Genomic DNA, 20,902 nt, shown 5'->3' on the forward strand with positions numbered 1-20,902 from the left:
TTTAAGAACACTGATGTGGAATAGAATCATACAATTACAGAATCAGTTGAGTTGGAAGGGACCCTTAAAGGCTATCAGTCCAACTTCCCTGCAGTGAACAGGGACACCCACAGCTCCCTCACAGCCCTATCCCCTGACCTTGAGTTTCTTCAGGGACTCCAGGACATCCAGCTCATACCTCAGTTCTTGAGATTTCACTCCCCAAAAGCTGCGTTGATTTTTTTCCACACAATCCCCATCTCTGGAGGTATTTAAGAACATGTAGACATGGAAATACGGGATGTGGTTTGGTGACAGGACTGAGTCGGTCTTGGACTGCAGTGGATGTTCCCAGTAATTAAAGCTTTTACAAAAAAATCTAGAAGGAGCGTGCTGCCACATCTGTGGTTGTGAGGTAGCAAACCCAAGGCCAATGGGGAAAAAGAAATGAGAGGCATGGAGGAGAGAGGTGAAGAAGGAAGGGTTGTGGATGGATGGGGATGAATGCATTGCAGAACAAAGACAGGCAGAAGAGGCTGGTTACCTCTAAGCAAGCAGCAGGGCTAAGTAATCACAGAATCACAGAATTGTAGGGGTTGGAAGGGACCTCCTGAGATCATCGAGTCCAACCCCCTGCCAAAGCAGGTTCCCTACAGCAGGTCGCACAGGTCGGCATCCAGGCAGGTCTTGAACATCTCCAGAGAAGGAGACTCCACCACCTCCCTGGACAGCCTGTTCCAGTGCTCCGTCACCTCACTGTAAAGAAGTTCTTGCGCATGTTTGTGTGGAACTTCCTATGCTGCAGTTTCCAGCCGTTTCCCCTTGTCCTGTCTCCACTCACCACTGAAAACAGTCCAGCCTCGCCATTCTGCCCCCCACACCTTAGATATTTATAGACCTGGATCAGGTCCCCTCTCAGTCTCCTTTTCTCAAGGCTGAACAGACCCAGTTCACTCAGCCTTTCCTCATAGGGGAGATGCTCCAGGCCCTTCACCATCTTCGTGGCCCTCTGCTGGACTCTTTCCAAAAGATCCCTGTCTTTTTTTGTACTGGGGAGCCCAGAACTGGATGCAGTGCTCCAGATGAGGTCTTACCAGGGCAGAGCAGAGGGGGAGGATCACCTCCTTTGACCTGCTGGCCACGCTCTTCTTAATGCACCCCAGGATGCCATTGGCCTTTTTGGCCACAAGGGCACACTGCTGGCTCATGGCCAACCTGTCGTCCACCAGGACACCCAGGTCCCTCTCCAGCTCCCCTCCAGCAGCTCATCCCCCAACCTGTACTGGTGCATGCAATTATTCCTCCCCAGATGCAAGACTCTACACTTGCTTTTGTTAAACCTCATCCGGTTTCTTTCTGCCCAGCTCTCCAGCCTATCCAGGTCTTGCTGAATGGCAACACAGCCTTCAGGCTGTCAGCCAATCCTCCCAACTTCGTATCATCAGCAAACTTGCTGAGGGTGGCCATTATCCCCTCATCAAGGTCATTGATGAAGATGTTGAACAAGGACCCAGCACCGACCCCTGAGGAACACCGCTGGTTACAGGCCTCCAGCCAGACTCTGCACCACCAACGACGACCCTCTGTGCTCTGCCAGTCAGCCAGTTCTCAACCCACCCCACTGTCCACTCATCTATCCCACACTTCCTCAGCTTTGTTATAAGGATGTCGTGGGGGACAGTATCAAAAGCCTTGCTGAAATCAAGGTAGACTACATCCACTGCTCTCCCCCCCATCCACCCAGCCAGAGACAACATCATAGAAGGCTACCAGGTTGGTCAAGCACGACCTCCCCCTGGTGAACCCGTGCTGACTGCTCCTGATAACCTCCCAAGTAAGCCCAGTATGTCTCGCCTCCTTACAAATCCTAATTCAGCTTTTTTCAGGGGTGGTGTCAGCGCTGCAGTGACTCCAGGAAAGGCAAAATGAAGGCAGGGCGGTCATGCTGAGCTCACGTTTCCTCTTGCACCACTATGAGAGGTTCGTTCCTAGAAGCCTGAGTCAAACTTCTGGCACAATGGGAACTGCCCGCCGTGGAGCAGCAGCTCTTGTAAGCGTGTTTTCTCTTTTGTGCTTGTAGATAATGGAAGAACCTGGAGAGCTTCCTTTGGGCTGGGGTTAATTTCTTGGGAGGATTAATCGCTTCTTTACTCTGCAACATGGGATGTAGTGTGAATGTCTGTGCAGTGCTGTAAGGAGGAGGGACGACACCTGTGCGACCTGGTGTAGGGAACCTGCTTTGGCAGGGGGGTTGGGCTCGATGATCTCTGAAGGTCCCTTCCAACCCCTAAGATTCTGTGATTCTGTGATTCTGTGACACAGCCAGGGGAGAAGCAGCATCTCAGAGAGCTGAAAAAGCCCCAGAAGTGGGGGTGTGGGGTGGCTGCCCCAGTGTGGGTGCAGGGAGTGCTGGAGCTGTTTGGAGTCTGACTGGATGTCAGAGTGGGTGGAAAACTTTGGCTTCCTCCCATGGACGTGTAGTCCAGAATGCATTCAGCTGCAGATGATTTTTCTCCAAAACATAAAGCAGAAAAAAAGCTCATTCCCAGAAAGTTTTATTCGGTGCTGTTGTGCTGTGCATCCATCTGGCTGCCCTCTGGTGGTCGCCAAAGGAAGGTGAGACAGCAGGAAAACATCACAGCTCTGCTCACACTGAACTTTCTCTCCTTTTCAGCCAGCCTGGGATGGACCATTCAGCAGTGTCAGACGCGGGATCACAACAGGTATGTCTGTAGCTTCGCCTCTTGCAGCTCTGCACTGCACGGATCCTCAGCACTCTGCTCCAACCCTGCTCTGAGATGCAGGGGCTCCTGCTTCAGGCCCTTCCACGAGGAAGGCCTGGTTCTGGTCCTAGCTGCTTTGGGGATCTTGGTCATGGGTAGGGTTGGGGTTAGCACAGCTCGTCCTGGGAACAGCAGCTTCATTTTCTCTTTACTTGGTGATTCAGTTGCGGAGAGCAAGACAGGAGAGGCTGAAGGCAGGGAACTGCACTACACACATGCTTTGGAATTGCTGGAAAAATGGGTCCCAGAGAAAATGAGGGTAGGCTTGGTCATGATGTGTGCCCCAGGGGTGGTGGGGACATCTACAGCCAGTCTGACCTCTGTGACAGCCTTGGTTTGCTGTTAGAGCCTGGAGTCTTGATTATTAAAACCCACTCTGACCTTCATGGTACCAACTGGAGATGTCTCAGGCAGATTTCATCTATCTCCCACCGTAGGAGATTTCATCTCTTCAGTAACAGATATTGCCCCGTTTGGGTGACTTTTGGAAGATGACTTCCTCGTGATGCTCTCGTGGTTGGACTTCGTTCAGAATCAAACTGTGAAATTAGGAAGTTCTCTCAGTTATTGACCTTTCCCTGAAGTCTGGTCTGTAGCTGTTGGAACCAGTGTGCAGTCCTCAGGCACAGGAGGAGCAACTCTAATGCATAGCCTTGGGCAGGGGCTTCAACCCACCTCTTGCCTCATGCTTTGATTCCTGGAACTGACACAAAGAGGAGACCTGTTGTACCATGAGCAGTTACTTTTTGCTATTTTGTTTCTGAGAGCAGCCCTAAAGCTAAAGGTGCTGGTGGCAGGTTCTGCTATGCTGAAAAGCAGGATGTCAGTTTGGATATTAAGTAAAATTTCTTCTCAGAAAGAGTGGTAATGCACCAGCACAGGCTGCCCAGAGAGGTGATGGAATCCCAGTCCCTGGGAAGGGGTAGATATGGTCAGTAGGGTGAGGGTGAGGGTAGGTTGGGGCTGAACTGGATGATCTGAGTGGTTGTTCCCAACCGGAATGATTCTGTGATTCTATGCTGCTTTCTCAGTAGGAGTCCTGGTGAACACAGAGCAGTACACAGCTGGGTGTGGTGCTAGACTTCACGTAATTTAGGGTAGAAACTTCCTCAAAAGTGCAGTGGTGTCAGAGGGAAGTGGTGAATCAGCTCAGAGGAGACCATGCTTTTCGTGCATGGGAGCAAGGAAACCTAAAGTATGATTTTAAATGTTTGTGTCTATGGCTGTCTTCATGCTGTAGGCAAAGGCCAAAGAGTGCAGGACATGCGGCATGGATTTAAACCTACAAGCTGAAGAAAACATTCCACTTTTGCTTTTCCTGCAATTGGAGTGATGTTTTGAAATGCCCTGCTGATCCCCTTCTCTCATCTTTTGCTCCTAGACAGCCACTTGCCCTGTGCAGCTTCAAAGCTGGCAACAACAACAGCTACAGCCTTGCTGGGTGGCCAAGATTACACTGCCAATTCAAGTGACTACCCCTATGAGTACCTGAATGAGGAAGACTACGTGCTTTATGGCCTTTGCACCAAAGAAGAAGTGGTGTCCTTTGGAAAAGCATTCTTGCCAGCTTTTTACAGCATGGTTTTCCTGGTTGGGTTCATTGGGAACGCTCTTCTGTTTACTGTCCTCATGTATGTCAGTAAGCAAAAGAAGACAGCAGAGGTGTATCTGCTGAACCTGGTGGTTTCAGATTTTCTCTTGCTGCTAACCCTTCCTTTCTGGGCCCTGTTCATTTCTCAGTGGGTGACCTGGGATCTGTTGTGCCCAGTCTTAAATGCCATGTACATCATGAATTTCTACAGCGGTATCTTTTTTGTAAGCTGCATGAGTCTGGACACGTATCTGCAGGTAGTTCATGCCTACTCTCCTCACAGCTCTGTGACACGGAAGAAGTCCTTCCTCGTCTTGTTGGTGTTGTGGGTCCTCTCCATACTCCTCTCCATTCCCGATGCCCTCTTCAGCAGCACGAAGGAAATGCACAACAAAACCATCATGTGCACACATGATTACGGCCAGAAACACTTCTTTTGGAAAGTTGTCTTTCAGGTCACTCAAAATATCCTGGGTTTCCTTTTGCCTTTCTTCTTCATGGTGTTCTGCTATTCCCGCAGCGTGTGTGCCCTCACCACGTCTCGGGTGCCTGGCTCGAGGAGAGCACTGCTCTTTGTCTTTACTCTGGTGGCTGTCTTCTTTATCCTGTGGTTCCCTTACAACATTGTCCTCGTCCTTCACTCCTTGCAGTACGTTGGTTTGATTCAGAGCTGTGAGAGGAGTAGGCAACTGGACTATGCCATGCAGATCACAGAGAGCTTGTCCTTTGTCCACTGCTGCCTCAACCCTGTGCTCTACGCTTTTATGAAGAAACGATTCAGGTTGTACCTACAGAAGATCCCCCAGGCTTTCTGTAGGAAGGGCACTTTCGACATCCAGCTCTCAGAAACAAGCTGCTCTTGCAGCAGATACACCGCTCAGATAGAAATGTTGAGCGTCACCAACACATGATAAATTCTTTCTGGCTTTTGCCACGGGGCACTGTGCTCAGCCAGGCTCACCCCTTAGCCTACCAGGAGAGACAACAGGAAGAACAGGCAGTTTTAAGTGGGTCTGAACCACACTGAAGTGTACTGAGCAGGACACTGTGTCTACCCAAGGGATGGATCCTTGGTCTGTGATCAGTTTGATCATCACAGCACCAGAATTCAGACCAGTAACTATCAGTAAGAGAGAGAGAAAAAAAAAACCACAAAATGAAAAAGCTCAACAGAGACCATCATTAACAGACATCAGTTTAACCTCTCTACAGAGTGGCAGCATGGCCTTAAACAGAAGAGCATGGATAGCTATTAGCCAATTCTTATGACTGATGTGGTTTTACAGTTCAAGGTTACTAGTTTGTTGATCTTTATTTAAAAGGTGCTGTTCACCCCAAATGTTTTTGAACTTTAGCTGGGCTTTTTCCAGCCTAGAAATCAATTCAGCATGTAAATTGGCTAGAACTGTGCAAATAAAGTTTATACCTTCAGAGCACATACTCATCACCTTCTTGATGTCATTGCTAGACAGTGTTACTGATAGAACTGAGAAGGGTTTTCAGTTGAACGAAAAACATGCATTTGTTTTCACTGCCATTATTGCCATCATCACTGCTGTGTGTTTCCAAAATGGTAAAGCTAGGAGCTTCACTTAAAAAAACACCAAAGCAAATATGAAGGTGATGCTACGCTGTGATCTTTGCTACATGGGTCAGGTCTGCGGCAGGGGTGTGGAAGGGAAGAACAGCTGGGAAACAAATCTGAGATAGACAGAGATCTTCATCTCCTGATCTACCCAGGGAGGGCCCTTGGGACTGTAAAGAGCTTTTGATGGGATGCTTAGGGGAAGAGGTGAAGGTAAAGAAAACAAGGGGTGAACTGGGGAGGAACGAGGGTGGGAAAATAGGGAGCGGGTTGAAGCAGCTTGCCCTGTGCATGGTCATCTCCTTACTAAATCCTTTTCCCTAACTCTCTCACCACTTAATGCCCCTTTATCCCACTTGACGCTGCTGCAAGGTCCACATGCCAGCAGCTGGATGCCCAGTAGTGCTGCACTGGGCACAAGGGACAAGGTTCCTGGGGTCCCCCCACCCCAACGGGAGACATTGAGGACCAGAAGGCAACATGAGTGGAGCTGTTGCAGACCTTTCCTTCTGTTGGCGTTTGAGACCAAAGTAGCTCCACTCTGTCTCCGGCTTGATCCCAATTCCAGCAGCACTTCAAACATCTGTTCCTCCTCTCTTTTTTCCACCCTGCACTGCATATCTGTAGCTGAGTGTTAAATGCAGAAATTGCTGAGGGGAATTCTCCAAAGACCCTTTTTCAAAACAGTGCAGCCCAGAAAAGAGGTTTGGCTTATACTGCTGCAGAGCTCACGCTTACACCCATCCACTTTATGCGGCAGCCTGTTGACTGCAGTGGACTCTAACCTACCTTTCACTTTAAAAATCTCTGTGTGTCAGCCAAGAAAGAGATGTCCTCACTCCAAATTGGAAAAGCAAATAATTGCTGCCAATTGGGGCAGATGCTGTCAGCTCTGCACCTGCGTATCAGCTGCTGATCAGAAATAAAAGGCACTTCCCTCACTCTGGGTCAAACCCCCAGCCAGGAGAAGGGCTCAGATGGCATTCTGGACAGTTTTCCTCTGTACCTTGGTGGTATTGCTGCTTGGGGGGCTCTACCACCTGGGGGCCTTTCGGAGACGAAGACCCAATGAGCCGCCTCTGGACAAAGGCATCATTCCCTGGCTGGGTTATGCACTGGATTTCAGAAAGGACAGTTCAGCGTTTCTAAGTAAGATGCAGAGAAAATATGGAGATATTTTCACAGTGCTGATCGGAGGCTATTACTTTACCTTTGTGATGGACCCCTTCTGCTTTGGAGCCATTGTGAAGGAATCACGGTCTAAACTAGACTTTCTGACCTTTTCAGCTAACTTGGTCTACCGTGTCTTTGGCTACAAGTCCAAGACGAACAACAGTAATGATCTGCATGTTTTTAACACGAAGTATCTGATGGGAGATGGACTCACTCTCCTGACACAAGCCACCATGGACAACTTCCAGAAGCTGTTGTTTTTCAAGCTGAGCTCAGGAGAGGAGAAGCGACCATGGCAAGAGGCCGGCCTCTTCCACTACTGCTACAACATCGTCTTCAGAGCTGGGTACCTGGCTTTGTTCGGCACCGAGTCGTACCAAGGGACAGGGAACAAGGAGAAAGCTTACGAGCAAGATCTCATCCACTCCAACCAGCTGTACACCGAGTTTCGGAAGTACGACCGCCTCTTCCCCCGCCTGGTCTATGCCGTGTTGCCTCCCAGGGACAAAGTAGAAGCTGAGAGGCTGAAGAGGTTCTTCTGGGATGCTCTGTCCGTGAGTAAGAGCTCTCGGAAGGAAAACGTCAGTAGGTGGATAAGTGAACAAGACAAGTTTTTGGCAGAAATTGGCATGCCTGACTACATGCGGGACCGCTTCAAGTTCATGATGCTGTGGGCATCCCAGGGCAATACAGGCGCTACTTCCTTCTGGCTCCTCTTGTATCTCATGAAGGATCCAGAAGCTATGAAGGTTGTAAGGGCAGAAGTAGAGAAAGTCTTGAGGGAGCACGGTCAAGAAGTGAAGCCAGGAAGCCCACCAATTAACATCACCAGAGACATGTTAGCCCAGACTCCTTTTCTGGACAGTGCCGTGGAGGAGACCCTGAGGCTGATGGCAGCCCCAATCCTGATCAGAGCCATCCTCCAGGATATGACCCTCAAAACGAGTGGTGGCACAGAGTACAGTCTGCGCAAAGGGGACCGAGTGGCTCTGTTCCCACACCTCTCTGTGCAGATGAATCCAGAAATCCACCCTGAACCTCACAAATTTAAGCATGACCGCTTTGTCAACCCAGACGGCACCAAGAAAAATTTTTACAAGAATGGCAAACGGCTGAAATACTTCAACATGCCCTGGGGGGCCGGTGTATCCATGTGTCCCGGGCGGTTCTTTGCTACAGAAGAAGTTAAATTGTTTGTGTTCTTGATGCTGACTCACTATGACCTGGAGCTGGTCAATGACCAAGAGGAAATCCCAGACATAGATTTGAGCCGCTGGGGATTTGGAACCATGCAGCCTGTTCACGACGTTCAGTTCAGATACCGACTACGTGTTTGAAAAAGCTGTGGTGTTCTGCTTGTCCAGATGTTGCTATGAAATAAACCGCCCGAGCTGGTGGCTGCTGGATCCGTGTGGAGCCAATGCCAGTATGTTCTTCTTTGCTTAACAGCATGGTGGCTTTTCTCTTCGTCTTCTTTGCATGTAGCACAGCCCTGCATCACCCCTTACCCTGTCTGGGTAGGGCAATAGAAGCTCATCTGCACACCCACAGGGGAGCCCAGAGATACAATGGTGAGGTGGAGGGCCCCAAGTAATGCCCTGCTGGGTTACTCCCAGCTTTTCACAACGGCTACCAGCCTGTCAGAAACCAACTTGTACATGCCAAGAGGAGAATGAGGATGTAACAGTAGGTTAATTAAGGACAACTGGGAACCCAGATTAAGGATGAATGCCTCAGCTGGGTCTCTTTGCGTCTGTCCCACCAGAGCAGCAACCCCACAGCCCAGGCATGAGGCCTACTGAGATTAGTCACAGGGATTGGGATTAAGGGGTGAGGCATTTTGTGGGGCACAGAGGAGAGGCAGGTGGGGATTGTAACAGGTTTATGGTGGGATGCTTGAGGAACGAACCAAAATGGAGAAAAGGAGGGATTTAGGTGATGCAGGGAGGAAAGTAGAGTTATAAAGAGTTAAAAATGTGCAGGTGTGTGCAAATAGCTCACCCATACACTTGCCTTTCCACACTGTGCCCAATCTTTCCTTGAGAATTGCCTTTCTGTGAGTGGAGAGCTGGGGTCTGGTGTGCAAACCTGGTTCCTGATGTCCTCCCAGCCTTTCCTTGAGGCTCATGTACTGGCGTTGTTCCCATCTAATGCATGCTGGGGGTACCTCTTCCCTTCTCTTTTTTTTTTTCTTCCTTCAGCAGCCAAGGGAACATCAGTCCCCACAGGAGTTAAGTCACAGCACAGTGAACCAACTTGCTGCAGACGCCGTCTTTGGAGGTTTTCATAGAATGGCTTAGGTTCACATCCCTCCTGTGCTGGGGATCTGGATGCAGTGCTCCAGGTGGGACCTCACAAGGGCAGAGCAAAAGGGGACAGTCACCTTCCTGCTCACTGTTGTCCCTCTGTTGATGCAGACCAGGATGCAGTTGCCCTTCCAGGCTGCAAGAACACACTGCTGGCTCCAGAATCCCCAAGCCTTCTCCACACGGCTGCTCTCTGTGAGCTCTTCTCCCATCTGCACTCATATCTGGGACTGCCCCAACCCAGGTGCAGCACCCTGCACTTGGCCTTGTTCAACCTCATTAGGTTCTTGTGTGCCCACTTCTTGAGTTTGCCAAGGTCCCTCTGTTATGTACAATCAAGGTCCAGAACTCAAATGTTTTATTATGTCTCAAAACATCAAAGCCAGATTCTGCTTTCTGTTGTGAAGGACGGGGCTATGTTATAACTGCAGCAACTGAGCAACTGTTGTAACTTCTCCTGGTGAAGGCAGAGCTGTCCTAGGAAAAAAATAATCTGCATTTTAGTGCTTTGCTGTACCCTAATCGGTGTGTGTGTGTGTTTTGTTACAGCTTGTAATGACCTCAGATCAGAGATGAGAGTGGGTTCTGAACAAACATGGACTGGGTTTGGGAAAGAGAGAGAAAAACGATGAGAATGGCAACGATTCAGCAAAAATATCTGGTTTTAATTCCTTGTCAGAATAGATAATTTAACAAAACAATATTGAGTCTATAAAAGACTTCAGACATGCTCAAACGCATGCAAGTATGAGAAGCAAAAATCACTTAATTTGAGGAATAGTGTAAAAGCTCCAAACGGGTAAATCTGCAATTAAAGTTTATGCTTGGATGGGTTGTCCACAGAGCAGTCCATCCCAAAGCGTAGCAGTAAGAGGAAAAACCAGACTGTGCCAACAGATACCTTATGGGTCCTGAAAGGTTCATACACCACACCTCATCGCGCTGTCTTTCATAACTCCTTGAAACCCAAGAGAACCAAGCATGAAATCTGGCCCTAAGACCTTGCTTGTCTCTTCTCCAATGCACTGTGAAGAAAGCATGACCTTAATATTCAAAGATGTGCAGTCTGACAAATCAGTGTCTGCTCTGCACAGCACAGTGGGAACAGCTTTGCTCCCAGCTTGCTCCGCACACAATGCAGGAGGAGCAATCAGGGTGCTACAAGCTTCAGGTCTGTGGCAACATGGGTTAAATATGTTGGAAAAGATCCCCACTGGCTGAACAACATCATGTCTAGCATTGAACTGTAACATAGTAGGAACTGATTTCCCATCCTTGACCCTCTGAACACAGTGAGGCGTGGCTTGAGGAAAGGCTGTGCTTAAATGCTGCATGTAGGGAAAGCTCAAGAAACCCAACTGCACCCAGAAATGCATCACTCACATCAGAGAAACCCAAAGGAACACAGAGGTTATAGATACAAAGCAACGACACAGCGAACACCATCCGTCCTCAGCAGATCTTGAAGGACTGCAGCGTTCAGGATGCCCTGGGCTTTCCTGAAGAATCTGAAGACAAACTGATGCAGATGCAGTGGGGCAGGTGAGGGGTTGTTGTGAAGTCCTGTGTGATGGGTAAACCAGTCATCTAGTTCTAATGGGAGATTTCAAATACACATGCCCCCCCCAAAAAAAGTGTTGTGGTGTCTACAGACCACGAACCCCTTGAGGAACATGACCAGCTCTGCAGCAACAGCAGTGGAAGTGCCCACGGAGAGCATGTAGGCCCTATGACAGGTGGTTAACTTGAGCCCCAGGGAGAGCAGGCTACAGCTTTGTGAGGATTCGGGTAGGACAGATGTGCAATTTATCAGTGACTGGAAAGCCCCAGTGCTTTTTCCATCCCTGCACTCACCCTGTGCTACAAGTGCAATGTGCTGAGCCTGACCAATGGATGTGACCAGGGTCCCGTTGCCCAACCCTGTGTCTGACACAAGGCAAAGACATCATGGGACACATCACAAACATGGCAACACAGCACACGTCTCGTGGGGAGGGACTCACAAGGTCTCTGGTTCAACCCCCTGCTCACACTGAGCTGCTCAGGGCTTTTATCCAGTTGGATCTGTACATCCAAAGCTGTAGGGTATTTTGCTGCCTGGCATCAGCCCCTGGAAGCACTGTTTTCCCACAGTGAATCTTCCTGACTTGTTTTCTGTTTCTCCACTCCCGCTATCACCTCCTTGGAGCTCTTTTTGTATTAGAGTTGTTTTCCCTTTATAATTGTTTTCCATTTCCTTTGGGATTTCACAGAATCACAGATCTGTAGGCATTGCAAGGAACCACTGCAGCCCATCAAATTCAACCCCAGGAGGCAGGCAAGAAGCCCACCAGTCTCTCAGTCCTTGTAGCAATGGGATAAGCGATCCAGTAGCACCTGAAAGTGCATGGTGCTGGCATCCTGGGGACAGGGCAGAAGTCAATAGCCAGTGTTTGCACACTGACTTCAGGCAAGATTTGCTAAGCTGCTCAGGGCTAGCAGCTAGTCCCATTCAGAAGGGGCTCTGCAAACCTTTCCTGCCTGTTCCTGGAAGTGCAGAGCCAAGTCACCCAAGTACTGTCAAGTTACCACCTGTCAGCTGAGCCACGTTAACTGCATTTCAGCTCTTACCAGGTGGCAGTGCGTTCATTTGCTTAGCTGTGCTGAATTGCACTTAGGAAGAACAGAGTCAGCTCAGGTCAGCTGATGCGCAGTAACTCGACAGAACAGTTTGCTACCAAACACAGAGCAGAAGGGGAGATGATCCGTGCCTATCTCCACATCCCCTTCACTGTGCAATCATGAGGCCGTACTTGGAACACAGCAGACCCCTTTTCTTTTCCCGATCAGTGAGGAAATTTCTCAGTTTGGTGGTGGGGAAGGTAACCAGCGCTTGCTGCCTGTTGTCCAAACCCGTCTCCTGGAGCCACGGGCTCTGAAGGCACTCGGAGGCTGACGGTCTTCCCCTGGGACAAAGGGGAGAAGGTCGGTTGGGTTTTCTCTCCCAGATCCCAAATGGGAGAGGAAGAAGGGGGGCAGGAGCCGGGATTTGCACAAACTGCCAGGGGAGCCGACGCTGCCTTACCAGGGGTTTGCACACAGGGTGCTCTGGAGAAATGACACTGCTCCTCCGGAGAGACCCGCGTAGCACCGCGTCAGCTTCACCTTCCCCTTCCTGGTGGTTCTCAGGAACTCGCAGGGCACATCAGAGCTGACTGGATAGGTGGCGCTCAGCCTAGCCCGAAACAATAGCATTGTCAGCACAAAGGGCATCGCTTGAGATGCTCCTTCCCCTGGGAACTCCCATCCCATCATGGCAGTGCAAAGAAACATCACATGGAAAACAGAATCCCAAAGAGCAACGTTCTTCAGTGGGCTCCACGACTTCAGCTGCTTTTCTGCTTGGTGTAATTTGAATTTTCTTGTTCAAGTGGGGGCTTTTCAGACAAGGCTGAGCAAGAAACACAGCAGCTGCTGGGCTGCAAAACCACCTCCTTGTTCCACTTGGAGATGTGGCTGGGACTGAGCATCCTTGTACAGTGCAGCCAGCTCCACAGCCTCTGCCACTTGTCTTTGGTGGCACTGCCCAAGGGAGAGGCTACTACTGATGTTAGTATCTGAGTGGGTACAGCTCCCTTTGTTGATGACTTGGAAATGGCACTTTTAAAGCCAGGGCTATGGAAGGACAGGCTGACTTACATGATGAATGCAGTGATTCCAATGGACCAGATATCAGTCTGTGGGAGGGCTCCTTGCTCTGTCAGCAGTTCTGGAGCTAGAAAAGCAAATGGGTGTGAGCCAAGCTCCCCTCCGATGCTACAGCACCAAAGCCAGCACTTAGCACTTTTATGTTTTGCTACCTTCCTGAGGATGGAGAAAATCTTTCTGGTACAGGGAGGTTGGCTAATCTCAGTCATGGCCGAAACAAAACCTTGAGAACATCAAAACAACGGGGCTTGCTGGCACAAACACTACAACCTTGAGCATAGGACACATGGACACCAGCCAGAACACCATTGGTCATGACTTCTGGCTCTGTCCTCCATGGTGGCCTGGGAACTGCTGTCACACCACCCATGCCCATCAGCTCACCATGAAACTTCTTGCTGGGGTCACCTGCACTCTCAGTGCCTTGCCCACTGGCTCAGCCTATCTGTTTACTGCAGATTGCACACAACATCAGGGTTGCTGTGAATAAAGTCTACTCACCCATGGTTTCAACATAATCCATGCATTTGTCCAGGGTAATGACCTTGTCTTGTGTGTAAAACTGTGCATTGCCAAAATCCAGGAGCTTCAGCAGGTTGGGCTCAGTGATGATCATGTTTTCAGACCTGAGATCCAAATGCAAGATGCTGTGTGCGTGGAGGTACTCAACTGCACTGAGGATCTGCCACAGGTAATCTCGGACCTCCACCTCTGAGTATGACGTCCTGGTAGAAGAAAGTGGTAGAAACCAGAGGTGTCGTATCTGCCTGCCCAACCTGCCTAACCCTAACCCTAACCCTACCCCTACCCCTACCCCTAACCCTAACCCTAACTCTAACCCTAACCCTAACCCTACCCCTAACCCTAACTCTAACCCTAACCCTAACCCTAACCCTAACCCTAACCCTAACCCTAACCCTAACCCTAACCCTAACCCTAACCCTAACCCTAACCCTACCCTAACCCCAACCCTGCTATAATCCTCCTCTGTCTGTATGATCCAATGAGGCTCTCAAGAAACAACTCCAATCATTTCAGAAATCATATAATCATAGAATGGCTTGGGTTGGAAGAGACTTTAGGGATCATCTACTTCCAACCGCCTGCCATGGGCAGGGTTGCCAACCACCAGCCCAGGCTGCCCAGCATTCCATCCAAGCTGCCTTCGAGCTCCTCCAGGGATGGGATCTCTGAGCAGCAGTGCCAGCACCTCACTGCTCTTTGAGTAAAAAAATCTCCTCCTAATATCTAATCTAATGACTCCCTTCTTTTAATTTAAAGTCATTCCCCCTTGTCCTATCACTTTCTGCCCGCATAAAAGTCAATCTCCTTCCCTTCTATAAAGTCCCTTAATCTATACAGAGATTTTTGCCCCTGTCGTGAATCAGTCCAACAGATGCAAGAGGTTCAGCAGGCTGCGAGAGCCGTGTGTCAGAGAAAGCAGAAGTCAGAATGCAGATTTGATGCCCACCATTCCCACCCCCTTAAATCAGAGGATTCCAGCAGATTCATTTTCTGCCACTGTGAGAAGCAACATGGAGGGGAAACAAGGCTTCCTGAGATAGAGGACAATGGCACTTATGCTATGACAGCACACTGGGACAGATGGAGGGAGCTGATCCTGCCTGACAAGTGAAAGCAGTACGTGCTTTGCTACCTACTCCAGCCCTGATGGGAAAACCCTTCCCTCCACTTATGATTACCTTAATGCCAAAGAATGGAGTAGTTCTGGTCCCACACACATCTCCTGGATCAACACCAGGTGCCGGGGGCTGACATAAGCTCCCTTCAGCTGAGCTATGTTGGTGTGATGAAGCTTCCTGAGGACCTGGTACTCCAGCAGCACGCTCTGCTTGTCCTCTTGCCAGTAAGGGATAATTTTAGCAGCTAAAGTCTTGCCGCTTACTTTTTCCCTGCACTGTCGGACGATGCTGAACCGCCCCCTGGTACAAAGGAACACAAAGGCAAGTTAAGCTTCTCTGCTACTCCTGCAAGAGCCAGGAGCTTCTGTATTTCAAGATCATATGGATCCCATGCTGTGTTTTTCATCCCTCCCCTATGTTGAGTTACTGCAGCAACTGTCACACTTTGCACGTCCTCCCGTGTCTCTAAACTGTGCAGTCACTTCAAATTGCAGCACGTGCAGCACTTCCTGCTGGCTTGTTGAGTGCTCAGCTGGATTCCCTACCTTTTGATCTCTGTTTGGAAGGCGTAGGTCTGGTAGGTTGGGAAAGGTTCGGGTGGTGCAATTATTTCACTCTCTTCCTCAGCTGTTGGGAAATTCTGCATTGCAGCAGGGAATTCTGCAGAGAAGAAGTGGCAATGATTACATGGGAAAACAACTGTGTGGAAACCAGAGCTTCTCTGAGCTGCTATGGACTATGCACTACCTATGGACAAATAAAGGTGACGGTGGGGCTTTCTGCATGGAAGTCTGCATGTTGGCTCCTGCTTGCAGCACAAAGTTCGATGTGAATGCAGCAGATTCTGGAATGGACACCCAGCAATTCCCTGGTGGAACCCCTCCTGATTTGTGTAGGTTGCATGTGGTGATGGGTTTACAGTTGGACTTAATGATCTCAGAGTCATTAAGGCTGGGAAAGACCTCTGTGATTCTGTGAGTACGATATCAAACAGCAAAGCAAATCATCAGAGTACACTGAGAGGATGAGAAACGTTAGGAAATACTACTTCTTTGAAAGAGTGGTCAGGCAGTGGAATGGGCTGCCCAGGGAGGTGGTGCAGTCACCGACCCTGGAGGTGTTCAAGGAACGTTTGGACGTTGTGTTGAGGGACATGGTTTAGTGGGAGCTATTGGTGATGGGTGGATGGTTGGGCTGGAAGATCTTGTAGGTCTTTTCCAACCTTGGTGTTTCTGTGATTCTGTGAAACACTTCTTGATGTCAGCGTGCCCTGGCACATTGAAGTGTCTGCTTGGGAATGCTGGACACGTTCAGATGAAGGGATCTGATGCTATGGGCCCTGGGTGGAATGACTGCAAAGTATGTTTGCTAATGAATCCCAGGCCAAAGGAAAGCAGATGATTTAGAGTGGGTTAAAAATATCTCTGCGAACGGATTTTTACAGAGAACTCTTCCCCACTGGGAGGAAATCCCAGTTGGTCCATCTTTCCGCTCCTTGAAAGAAAACCTTCTGCTGTAAGGATATCTTTTTCATGTGAATGTGGATCTTTTAAAAAACAAGAGAATATTACAGGGTATTCAGGGAAGAAACAAAGAGTGCAATTATTTAGATGCCAGAGGAATACAGCGCTCTCCCAGTGCTCTTACCCAATTGATCCTTCCCGCTGATTTTCACTGCGGCAGATGGGCTGCTGTAAGGGCCCATTCCTGCCTTGCTGGTGCAGGCTATCCTGAAGCAGTAGGTAACATCTCTGGAGAGATTTTTGGCATAGTAGCAGCAGTCAGCGATGTCAGCAGCAAGAGTTTTCCACTCCCCATCTGAGCCAAGGAAAGGCAGAAGAAAGAGATTAGGACTCACTTCAGACGTCAAGTCTGTTTTTGTTGTTGGTCGGTTCGATGGTTGGTTGTTGGTTTTTTGCTTTCTTCTTTCTTCCCATTTAACTCACAGTGCTGGCAGTACGGAAAAGCAATGGAATCTTTAAGTGAAGGTAAAACTGATCTGATATGGGCTGCTTTTGTGTGTGGTGCAACCAGCTGTGAATGTGACCAAACCTCTTCCAAAGTCAGCACTTTTCTGTTTGATCAGTCCAAGGTGTGGCAACACGGCTTCAAAGGAATGGTGAAACTTCATGCCACCAATCCCCACTGTAAATAGACCTCAAGAGCTCTGAACTCTGAAAAGCTTAAAGAAAACCCCGGCTTTCTCTGCTTTATCCCTTTGGTCCTGTCTTGAAACTGAAAGCAGGAGGGTGGGATTTCAGAGCACAGCCATTCATAAACACCCTTCAAGCTAACCCAATACTTGAAACTGAGGCCAAATTCCCTCTGCTTTTATAACGTATGGGAGGTGTCTCAGGGAAATGAAACTGTAGGTTTGTCTTGGGACTGAGGTGTGAAATAGAAGATCAGCAGCAAATGTTTCATGTGATGCTGTGTCCCACTTTGTCATTGCTACTGAAACTGTCCAAGATTAAACCTATCCTTTCATTCAACTACACCCTGACAGACACCCTCAAATCTTAGCACAGGCAGTAATTCTCTTCATATAAAGGTATCAATGACTTTGCAGAGTTCTGGTTGGAGTAGGGTGTGTGTGCATGTACGAAGGAGGAGATACAGCTTAGAATCAGAGAAGCATCTGCAGAAGCAGCATGCAAAGGCCTACTATCAAATACTGAATGAGGCAAGGATTATTCTTTCTGCTTATCTTAATCCTCCTGTGTTCAGAAAGTAGGATTTCACACGTCCCTGCCAAACACACCGAATGTGACTGTACGTAGTAGATGCAGTTTCCCATTTTTCCTCCCACCTGGAACAACTTGCATCTTACATCCTCCCTGGAGCATTGCCTGCAGTTGTGTCAAAAGGATTGAACAACAAAGAAAGCTGCAGTACAGGAAAAAAGTTATCAGCTCCAGAATAAAAAGCTGTGTTTGTGTTATCCAGAATGAAGTGCATGTATCTTGGGAGAGTTAAAAGAAGGTACATGGAGCAGCTCAGTCCAAAGGTTTATGTTTACATGACTGCAGTAGAGATGATGTCAGTCACAGTATTCACAAGAGCAGCAGAACCAATCCCAAGAGAGACAGAGAGGGAACTGACTCAGAGTTCATGGAATTAAACAAGAAAACATCCACTGACTTCACTGTGCTCTGGATCAAGCCTTGGAAGAGAACCTTGAAGGGATGGCATGCAGGTTTACCAAACTTCTGTCATATGGCTCTTCAGCATGAATTTAACTGATAGAAAAAGAAAGCGTGGCTGTTTGGCATGGGGAGAACTGCCTTTTTGATGGCCATCTTTCTCCATACAGAGAAAGCCTAGGTATATGATGGTATTATCTGATAACCACTGGGCTGGGCATTATTAATGTACAATTATTTCACTCCCATCTATAAACAAGGGAGGTCAAGTGAGGCAGTTTCTGAATAAAATTAATATATCCATATATATATATGGAGAGGTCGTACAAATTGGGATGTTCTCTGCTAGGTGTGAAGGCAGAGCCCTGCTGTAGGAGCTGGATGATCCTTTAGGGGTCCCTTCCAGCTTGGGATATTCCACAGTTACCTTTACTCTTGCACTGGACAGTGTAACGGACACAAGTGTTGGTTTCCACAGGTTTCCAGACCACTTGTGCTCCATCCTCATAGACCTCCACAACGTCAGGGGGTGCAGGGCTGGGAGGAACTTCTGTTGAAACGAGGCAAAAATCAGTGACTGTTAGCTTTGTTATGCACAGGAACAGCTCTTCTGTGTTGCAGATATTCAACTTCAAATGTATACGCGTCTGTATTTATGGATGTGACCATTCCTCATGGAACAAAAATTTAACTGTGCCTTGTTTAAAATAAATATTAAGGTTTTGAAGTCTGATGTTATGTCTGTGTTTACTAGCTGAGTTCTGAACCCAGGAGAAAAGTTAAAGAATGTAGAAGAGGGAGTGAGAAGCTGTGGGTGCCCCATCCCTGGAGGTGCCCAAGGGGTCCTGGGCAGCCTGACCTGGTGGGGTCACCCAGCCCATGGCTGAATGGCCTTTGAGGTCCCTTCCAACCCAACCATTCCATGATTCTGCAAATCAGAACTGCAAAATGTGCCACGCTACCAGCTAGCAAGGGTTGTGGACTACAGCAGGCAAGGGAGAAACCTTCCCCTGAATGTTTCTGCAGGAATCTCACCTTGCAGATGCTTTACAGGTCACATTTTCTTGGTGGCAGAAGAACTGCCATCCCTACACTTGGGACTGCCTTCAATTTCAAGGGGGAATGGTTTTAAAGTGAGACAGGGGAGGTTTAGGTTGGATATGAGGAGGAAGTTTTTCCCCCAGAGGGTGGTGAGGCACTGGCACAGGTTGCCCAAGGAGGCTGTGGATGCCCCATCCCTGCAGGCATTCAAGGCCAGGCTGGATGTGGCTCTGGGCAGCCTGGGCTGCTGGTTGGCGACCTGCACACAGCAGGGGGTTGAAACTAGACAATCTTTGAGATCATTTTCAACCCAGGCCATTCTATGATTCTATGCTTCAAAATCAGCGCTTGCAGTATAAAAATGTAGATCCTTTTGTTACCTGCTTTCCTTACAACGCAGGAGGTGGATGCTGAGCCCAGGGAGCTGGTGGCCACACAGGTGTAAATGCCAAAATCCTCAGCACTGACAGAGAGAATAGTTAACAGCTGGAAGTGCTTGAGTGTGGACGAGATGAGGATCCGACTGCTGCTGTGGACTGGCATCCCATCTGCAAGGTGGAACATATGAGAAATAAGTACCTTGGCAATGTAGAGGTGCCTAAGGCACCCCTGTCCTGGAGGGACCTGCAGAGGGCTGCAAGCTCACCTCTGAACCAGCGGATGTGCAGGGAGGACTGCGGGGTCGTCCGGCACGACAGCGTCACGCACTGTCCTGCAGCAGCTGCCTGGTCCAGGAGCTCCTCAACAAATGAAGGTGCTGCCAAGAAGAGACAAACATTGATGCAGAATGGCCAGGAGCGCTATGTGGTGAACAAGTGTGAGAAGAAGACTGTAAAACATTTTAAATCAGTTAGAGTAAACACTCTGTTCATGCCCTGGCATTCCTCCGACCGAGAGTTTTCAGAGACGTTCATGGCACGCAGGCAATGAGGCTGTGTTCAGTTCCATGCACACCACACTGCTTATGCACCAGCAATACCTTTCTCTTTTGGCATGAGGCTTGGTAATTTGAACGAAGGAAGTCCTGATTTCCACTTCAGAGATCCTTCAGCTCCTGCTAAGGGCTCTTTTTCTGCTGCCTCACTTCCCAGCTCACCAAACTCTGTTTCAAAGAAAGGATGAGAAGTCATTCAAGGCCATCGTTCCTTATCATTCACAGCAGGCAGTTGAGCCATTCACACACACAGCTCAGCAGGGAGAGGAGTCCTTATCAACGAGCCTTCAGTCAACATGAAAGACTGTGACAAGTAGTATGAGGAAAATGGTACTTGATTGAATATGGCTTAGTTAGGAAGGGTGGAGATATAAGGACAGGTTTAACATGAGGACAGGTCTTAACACGAGCCAGCAAGATGCCCTTGCAGCTCGGAAGGCAAATGGTATCCTGGGCTCCAAGAAAAGAGGGGTGGCCAGCAGGGACAGGGAGGTGATTGTCCCCCTCTACTCTGCTCTTGTGAGGCCCCATCTGGAATACTGCGTCCAAGTGTGGAGCCCACAGTGCAAGAAAGACAGGGAGCTGTTGGAGAGGGTCCAGAGGAGAGCAACAAAGATGATCAGGGGACTGGAGCACCTGAAGACAGGCTGAGGGAGCTGGGCTTGTTCAGCCTGGAGAAGAGAAGCTGTGGGGTGACCTCACTGCAGCCTGCAGTACCTAAAGGGAGCCTGCAGACAGGAGGGGAGTCAGCTCTTGGAAAAGGTTGACAACTGCAGGACAAGGGGAAATGGTTTTGAGTTGAGGGAGGGCAGGTTGAGGTTGGATGTCAGGGGAAGTTCTGTGCTGTGAGAGTGGTGAGGTGCTGGAACAGCTGCCCAGAGAGGCTGTGGATGCCCTGTCCATCCCTGGAGGTGTTCAAGGCCAGGTTGGATGGGGCTCTGGGCAGCCTGGTCTAGTGTTAAATGGGGAGGTTGGTGGCCCTGCATGTGGCAGGGGGCTTGGAGCTTCATAATCCTTGAGGTCCCTTCCAACCCTGG

At 49.1% G+C, this 20,902-nt stretch overlaps 3 protein-coding genes across 46 annotated transcripts in view; 2 read left to right on the forward strand and 1 right to left on the reverse strand.

The window, feature by feature from the left end:
- Positions 1–123: 123 nt before the first annotated feature.
- Positions 124–6,744, forward strand: ACKR2 (atypical chemokine receptor 2). 2 transcript variants are annotated; one of them, XM_048951632.1, is made up of 3 exons: positions 124–2,029; positions 2,654–2,702; positions 4,144–6,744. In XM_048951632.1, the coding sequence occupies exons 1-3, from the start codon at positions 1,922–1,924 to the stop codon at positions 5,262–5,264; spliced, it is 1,278 nt and encodes a 425-aa protein (XP_048807589.1). In that variant the 5' UTR covers positions 124–1,921; the 3' UTR covers positions 5,265–6,744. The 2 variants fall into 2 exon arrangements, with proteins under 2 accessions (XP_048807589.1, XP_048807588.1); XM_048951631.1 differs by lacking the exon at positions 124–2,029 and having other exon boundaries at positions 2,290–2,702; positions 4,148–6,744.
- Positions 6,745–6,870: 126 nt separating this feature from the next.
- On the forward strand, positions 6,871–8,523 carry LOC125696205 (7-alpha-hydroxycholest-4-en-3-one 12-alpha-hydroxylase). The gene has a single exon (XM_048951627.1). The coding sequence runs from the start codon at positions 6,916–6,918 to the stop codon at positions 8,446–8,448; it is 1,533 nt and encodes a 510-aa protein (XP_048807584.1). The 5' UTR covers positions 6,871–6,915; the 3' UTR covers positions 8,449–8,523.
- Positions 8,524–10,061: 1,538 nt separating this feature from the next.
- The window catches only part of OBSCN (obscurin, cytoskeletal calmodulin and titin-interacting RhoGEF), a 170,925-nt gene continuing 160,084 nt past the window's right edge, over positions 10,062–20,902 (reverse strand). For all 43 annotated transcript variants that reach the window (XM_048951567.1, XM_048951551.1, XM_048951562.1 and 40 more), the window contains 11 exons: positions 19,911–20,033; positions 19,578–19,688; positions 19,312–19,479; positions 18,318–18,440; positions 16,395–16,565; positions 15,293–15,407; positions 14,808–15,047; positions 13,606–13,829; positions 13,096–13,171; positions 12,482–12,631; positions 10,062–12,362 (listed from right to left, as the gene is read on the reverse strand). In XM_048951567.1, the coding sequence (XP_048807524.1) occupies positions 12,185–12,362; positions 12,482–12,631; positions 13,096–13,171; positions 13,606–13,829; positions 14,808–15,047; positions 15,293–15,407; positions 16,395–16,565; positions 18,318–18,440; positions 19,312–19,479; positions 19,578–19,688; positions 19,911–20,033 (1,679 nt within the window). In that variant the 3' untranslated portion in view covers positions 10,062–12,184. The remainder of the gene's footprint in view (positions 12,363–12,481; positions 12,632–13,095; positions 13,172–13,605; positions 13,830–14,807; positions 15,048–15,292; positions 15,408–16,394; positions 16,566–18,317; positions 18,441–19,311; positions 19,480–19,577; positions 19,689–19,910; positions 20,034–20,902) is intronic.

The sequence above is a fragment of the Lagopus muta genome, chromosome 7 (assembly GCF_023343835.1).
Source record: "Lagopus muta isolate bLagMut1 chromosome 7, bLagMut1 primary, whole genome shotgun sequence".
NCBI lineage: Eukaryota > Metazoa > Chordata > Aves > Galliformes > Phasianidae > Lagopus > Lagopus muta.